Genomic DNA, 7246 nt, shown 5'->3' with positions numbered 1-7246 from the left:
GTGTATTCAGACAGGAAGAGTATTAACATTTATGAATGCCAATAGGGTTGGGCACTATCTTTGGTCTATTATTCTATCATATGCCTTACCTCAGGCTTCCCTGGTGGCTCAGATGGTAAAGAATCCACTTGCAATATAGGAAACCCGGGTTTGATCCCTGTGTCAGGAAGGTCCTTCGGAGAAGGGAATGGTTACCCAGTCCAACATTCTTGCCTGGAGAATCCCACAGACAGAGGAGCCAGGCAGGCTACAGTCCATGGGATCACAAAGAGACAGACATGACTGAGTGACTAAGCACACACAATACACGCCTTACTTTATGAGGTATAATGATATATGACATTTTAATACTGCAAAAATTTTTGTAACGCTATGTTATCTATTACTATTCTCATGTTATAAAGAAACTATTGGTGTTCTGTCTCTGTGTTGTTAACAACTTACCATACCTTTGTTGGCTCAGAACATACATTTGTCTTCCTCTTCTGTAGTTCAGAAAGGTGAAATGGGTGGGCCTAAAATCAAGATGTTGCCAGGATTTTGTTCCTTTCCAGGGCCTCTAGGGAAGGACCCCATTCCTTCCATCTCCTAGAGACTCCCCACACCTTGAAGGTTTTACCCCCTCAGCTCTTGCCATTCTTCCTCCATCTTCAAAGTTAATGACATTCGACTAAGTCCTTCTCATGCTGCTTTCTCTCTGGTTTTCTTTCAGTTCCCTCTTCCACTGTTAAAGGCCTTTGGGGTCACATTGGGCTCACCCAGATAATCCACAACTGGACAATTTAGGGGAGGGAGAGGAGAGCATGATAGATGAATATGGCAGATCCAACAGCAGTCTGAAGACACAGGGCTCCAGCTGGGCCCCAAGGGAAATGAGAGGGCACCAAAAACCCTGCACTGGCCTCCCTATCCTTCCTGCTGTCTTCACTTAGCCTGTCTCAACTAGAGAACAGGCAGCCTGTCGCTGTGAATGAGTTACAACTCACTAACCTGTACTGGCAGGAATGCGAATCCCAGGTTGGGTGTGTGCCCACAGGCATAGCCACTTTGGTCTTTGGGGCTTAGGCTAGAGATGGGCAAGGCAGGGGACCTGGGACAGAGAAAGAAGGCATAGACATGGCTTGACTGAGTATCCAGTTCACCTCATAGTCCCTTTGTTGAGGAGGGACAGGGGGCTGTCACCAAGAGGCCCAGGGAGATCCATTTACTTGTTGAATAGAGTCTCCCCATTCACAGAGCAATTTGTTCCCACATAGATTTTTAAATGCATGGGAAAGACTTAGATGCAAAGGTATTCATAGACACAGTTTTATTTATTTTTAACCTTTGTTTTTCAATTGGATGTGGAGTTTTAAACTAATAAACTACTGATATAATCTGTGTTGTGCTCAGTCACTTCAGTCATGTCCAACTCTTTGAGATGCTATGGACTGTAGCCCAACAGGCTCCTCTGTCCATGGGATTCTCCAGGCAAGAATACTGGAGTGAGTCGCCATGCTCTCCTCCAGGGGACCTTTCCAACATAGGGATTGAACCCTCGTTTTCTGTGTCTCCTGCATTGCAGGTGGAGGCTAATTATTTTTACAATGCCTTTAGCATGTGTTGGCTTTTTCTTTATTTGCAAAAAGATCTGCTTCATTCTGCAGGAAAAAATCCTACCCCCTACTCTTGAGTCATCCTGAGTGGTGAAGGTTGCCTGTTCTCACCTCTTTATTAGGATACTTGACAATAATTCACAGATCTTTAGGGAGTCAGCAGGCTCTCAGACACTGCCTGGAATGGTGATAAACATTATATATATATATAGTGTAATATATATAAAAATAATGTAGAATACATATTTATATATCATATATATTATCATATAATCAAATATAATGTATATATATTATATAAATTATATCTATAAATAGTGTAAAATATATATATATATTTAAATAGTGTAACTTGTACATGGTTCCCTCAAGCAATTAGCCTGTGTTGCTTGCCATGAGTCGTTTTGCTTCCATCCCCAAAGAATAAGCATTTGGTCTCTCTGCTCAGAATTATCATGTATTTCCTTCTTCCCTCTAGGTAGGTCACTAGATTCCTTTGTGAACAGTGGGCATCAAATAGTCACTAAAAAAAATAAATAGAGCAAAATGTGTCTCAATATTTCTCTAGAGCATTGAGTCATATTACATGGAATTATAAAATACTATCAGAAAAGGGCACTTTATATACCATAATAGTCATTTTATAAAGTTGTTTGGTAATTCCAAGCCACATTTAATTTTCTCTGAAAATTCCCACATGGCAGAGAAGATATTGCTCTTTGTGGCTTTCAAGTCTCTTTCAGGGAACTGTAAAATGACAACCTTTTAGAATTAGCACTTCATCCATAAATAAACACTAAATTACTTATACCAAATAAAGTCACCTATGCATTTTCATTAAAATAAATACTAAAATAATAAGTGGCTTTCCTATATAACCATCCTGGGATTTATGAGGTTTAGAATTCTGCATTTTAGTTTAGTACAAATCACTTGCAGTTCTTCATCTCCACTGATAGGTGGGGCTAGGAATTTCTGTATTAATTATAATATTTTAGCATATTAAAATTTATATCTAGATGAAGCAGATACTTCAAAGCTTCAAAACTGATGAAACTGCATACTTCTCTTTTAAGGGATAAAACTGTTTGCATTAATATGTGAAATACACTACTAAAACACCCCCTGCTGATTTCACAGGCTTTGCAGGGAGTTATGCATAATTTTCTGAAAATTAAAAGACCAAGGATCAGATATTTATGGTGATAAAAATTAGATCTCAATAACTTTTAAAAACTTGGAAGAATCTTTTAAGGTGGAATTTTAAAAATTCAGTTCAACTATTTAACACATGTATGCATGCATGCTAAGTCACTTCAGTCATGTCCAACTCGTCACAACCCTATGGACTTTAGCCTGCTAGGCTCTGCTATCCATGGGATTCTCCAGGCAAAAATACTGGAGTGGGTAGCCATTCCCTTGAGAGACTTGGCAGTCAGAAGATTGGAGTTCAGGACTCAGCTGTGCCCTCGCTAGCACTGCAGCAGTATATATTGAATATCTTTGTAAACTTCCAGCACAGAATTGAAATCAAAATTAACTGAAGTAACTGTTTTGAGAATAAAAGATCATCCACTCTCAAATACTGATTACTGAAGACAGCATGGCATAAGACAATAATTCTTGTATTTAGATGTGAGACAAGTTCTTAAGAACCCACCAATTCTCCATGTAACTGTGCTTTTGCTTTTGCGTTTTTATTTTTTATGTGGTTTTAATCTTTTAAAAGTTCATGTGAGCATATTCTGAAGCATCTGAATACTCTCCTTCTAACTGCACAAATATATATATATACTCATGACAGCACTGTTGTCATTGTCCAGTTGCTAGGTGGTGTCCAACTCTTTGCGACCCCATGAACTGCAGCACTCCAGGCTTCCCAGTCCTTTACTATTTCCTGGAGCTTGCTCAAGTTCATATCCATTGAGTCAACCATGCCATCCAACCATCTCAACCTCTGTTGCCCCCTTCTCCTCTTGCCCTCAATTTTCCCTGCATCAGGGTCCCTTCCAATGAGTTGGCCTTCACATCAGGTGACCAAAGTAATGGAGCTTCAGTTTCAGCATCAGTCCTTCCAGAGAATATTCAGGGTTCACCTTCAGCATCAGTCCTTTCAGTGAATATTCAGGGTTTTCTTTAGGGGTGACTGGTTTGATTCCCCCTTTGCTGTACAGGGACTCTCAAGGGTCTTCTCCAGCACCGAATTCGAAAGCATTAATTCTTCATGGTGCAGCCTTCTTTATGGTACAATTCTCACACCCATACATGACTACTGGAAAAACCATAGCTTTGACTATACTGACCTTTGTCAGCAAAGTGATGTCTCTACTTTTTAATATGCTGTCCAGCTTTGTCATAGCTGTTCTTTCAGGGAGCAAACATCTTTTAATGTACTGGCTGCAGTTACTGTCTAGTGATTTTGGAACTCGAGAAAATAAAATGTCACTGCTTCCACTTTTCCCCCATCTATTTGCCATGGAGGGATGGGACCAGATGCCATGATCTTAGTTGTTTTAATGTTGAGTTTAAAGCCAGCTTTTTCACTTTTCTCTTTTACCTTCATCCAAGAGGCTCTTTAGTTCCTATTCCCTTTCTGCCATCAGAGTAGTGTCATCTGCATATCTGAGGTTGTCGATGCTTCTCCCAGAAATCTTAATCCCAGATTGTGAGTCATTCAGCCCAGCATTTCTCAAGATGTATTCTGCACATCAGTTAAATTAACAGAGTGACAATATATAGCCTTAACGTACTTCTTTCCCAATTTTGAACCAGTCTGTCATTCCATGTTTGGTTCTCACTGCTGCTTCTTGCCATGCATACAAGTTTCTCAAGAGACAGGTAAGGTGTCTGGTATTCCCATCTCTTGAAGAATTTTCCAGTTTGTTGTGATCCATATAGTCAAAGGATTTAGTGTATTCAATGAAACATGCCGGTATTACTGTCAAGTAATTTGAACTTTGTTTCTAAGCTAATGAAAACAGCTACAGGCTGACTTAAAGTATACCTTTCATGTTACTCCAAGAGAAAGGCAAGCCACAATGGCAAAAACTCTGAATGAAGATTTGGTGGTAGTTTGGATCCAGAAAACTGATGAGAAAATTCAATCATTACATGGCACACTATAATATTTGGTAAGCTGAACTTTAAATAAAAGAATTCTGCCAGTCTGCATTAAGATCAGTAATTTAACATCACGCACCATTTGTTCTGGTTTTATAGCTATAGATATGTATTTACTAAATTGTATTTTAGTTAGTCATATGAAAATGGTAAACAAGTTTATAGTCAAGATTCAGAATCTATATATTAAATAGCATTATAAAAATTAAAAGGAACATACATTAATTAACTTTAAAATAATCTAATACTTGAGGGGTGTGGCCAAAATTGGAACTCAGAAAAGAAAGAACTCAGATTAAAGTCTTCTAAGTCAAATGACCTCATCTCCCTCTATTTCTTCACAGTAAGGATAAGGATGGGTTGGCTCAGTGGCAAAGAATACACCTGCCAATACAGGAGAGGTAGGTTGGATCCCTGGGTCAGAAAGATCCTCTGGAGAAGGAAATGTCAACCCATTCCAGTATTCTTGCCTGGGGAATCTCATGGACAGAGGATCCTGGAGGCTTACAGTCCATGGGGTCACAGAAGAATCAGACATGCCCCAGCGACTAAAACAACAAACTAAGGATGATAATCTCGCCACATAGGACTGTTGTGAGGAATAAATAAAACAATAAATATAACCTGTGAATGAACACCTATGTCAACAGGCTAGACTTTCAAGAATAGGATAAATATTACTAGCTTCTGTTTAGGGTGGAGGAAACAAAATCTTTAGAAAAGTGGTATAACCAAGTATTTGATAAATACAAGAAAACGCTTCCCAAAGCCTAAAGCGCTAAACAAAGCGGCTTTTCTCACTGATTACATTTTGAAGGAAAGGAGCTGGGTTCGATTCTGGCTCTCTAGCATATATGCTGATATCGTTTAACCCCCTGGGCCGCATTCACCTGCAAGTAATTATAGCAGTAACGACCATCTTTGATAGCGGCTTTACCAAATATCATGCACTTGAACTACGTTCTGGATTTACACACCAGACGACCTCTCTCAGTGCCATAATTTTAAAGCAAATATTACGTTCACTTAGCAGATTTTTAAAAAATAACAATAAGGCTAAGAGAAGTTAGAAACCTGCTATGCCACACCTGCTGTGCTAAGGTTCTAAAAACATCCACCATAAGAGAATTGTTAGCAATCAACAGTTTTGCGGTTATCAACCTGCTATCCCGCAACGCTCCACAGAGGCGCTTTTAGGACCGCCCATCCGCCAGGTGGGGCTTCCCTGTGGCTCAGCTGGTTAGGAATCCCCCCGCCATGCGGAAGATCTGGGTTCGATGCCGGGGTTGGGAAGATTCCCTGGAGAAGGGAACAGCTACCCACTCCAGTATTCTGGCCTGGAGAATTCCATGGACTGTATAGTCCCTGGGGTCGCAAAGAGTCGGATACGACTAAGCGACTTTCACTTTGGAGTCAAACGCAAAAAAAAATTCCTCCACCAGGTGAACTTCATTCACCAATCCTTGGGTCCGTCCCTCCTCGCTCAGGCCCAGGCCCCGCCTCTCCCCGCCCGGCTATCGCTCCGGCCACGGCCCACCTCGCGTGCGAACACGGAGCGGGTACCCAGCCTGCACCGCACTTAACAGGACGGGGAGCATGCGCTTTGTGTGCCCCTGGATTTCCTGTTCGCGTCCTTCACTTCCGGCGGAGTACGTCTAACCAATCAAGTAGGCTCGGAGGTGGGCCATAGTTCTCCCAGGCTCCTCCCCCTGCCTTCTCTTGAGGCGCCTTGGAGGAAAGTCCGGCGTGAGACCTGTACTGCCAGGCCGGGGTTCATGGCTTCCTCCAGGACGCTCGGCACTTTCCGTCTCCCGCCGTTGCCCACGATTCGAGAAATCATTAAGTTGTTTAGACTGCAAGCCGTGAAGCAGCTATCCCAGAATTTTCTTCTGGACTTGAGGCTGACAGGTGGCTTATCAGTGTTCCCCCGGCGTCTCCCTCGCGTCCCTGGGGGAGTGGGGTCGGGGGGGGTTTCGCGCTGACCCTGCGGGCAGGCGACGCGGTTCAGACACAACGGTGTGCGGTGGCCGTAGGTCAGATCCTTCTGCCGCTTTGCCCTGAGAGAACTCTGGAGCCCCACCGCCCAGGGGGTGTGTAGAGTGTCTCGTTTGTTCAGGGGCATTTGCCGTGGGCTTTGGAAGGCAGGCTGTGTGGACGCCGAGCAAACACTAGCTTTGGAAGGCTTCGCGTCTCCTGAAAGGCGCTTGTGGAATTCGAATCTTGGTGTGTTACCAATAAGGAATACATGCACGTGCTGACTGGTTTGGCTTTTTATGCAGTTAAACTTGCAGGGACTTTACCGATAACAGGTCGGATGAGTATTCATTTCATGGCGTTCGATATTTAAACGTTTACTTGTTGAATCTCACCCTAGACGGTGCAGATATTCATTCTATAAACACTCATGAAACCAGCCCCTTTGTGCTAGAGCTGAAGTGGGATATGAGAGTGAATGAACAAGGCCAAGTCTGTCCCCAAGGAGCTTACATTTTAGTCAGTTTGCTTTCCCACTCCCTAAGTCAAGTTTTATG

At 42.3% G+C, this 7246-nt stretch overlaps 1 protein-coding gene across 1 annotated transcript in view; it reads left to right on the top strand.

Moving 5' to 3' along the window:
* Positions 1 to 6455: 6455 nt before the first annotated feature.
* TFB1M (transcription factor B1, mitochondrial) overlaps positions 6456 to 7246 on the top strand; it is a 61626-nt gene continuing 60835 nt past the window's right edge. The window contains exon 1 of the mRNA XM_052645861.1: positions 6456 to 6623. Within this exon, the coding sequence (XP_052501821.1) occupies positions 6491 to 6623 (133 nt within the window). The 5' untranslated portion in view covers positions 6456 to 6490. The remainder of the gene's footprint in view (positions 6624 to 7246) is intronic.

This window comes from Budorcas taxicolor, chromosome 9 (genome assembly GCF_023091745.1).
Source record: "Budorcas taxicolor isolate Tak-1 chromosome 9, Takin1.1, whole genome shotgun sequence".
Classification (NCBI taxonomy): domain Eukaryota; kingdom Metazoa; phylum Chordata; class Mammalia; order Artiodactyla; family Bovidae; genus Budorcas; species Budorcas taxicolor.
Note: the sequence above shows the minus strand (reverse complement) of the source record. Positions and strands in the feature narration are given on the sequence as shown.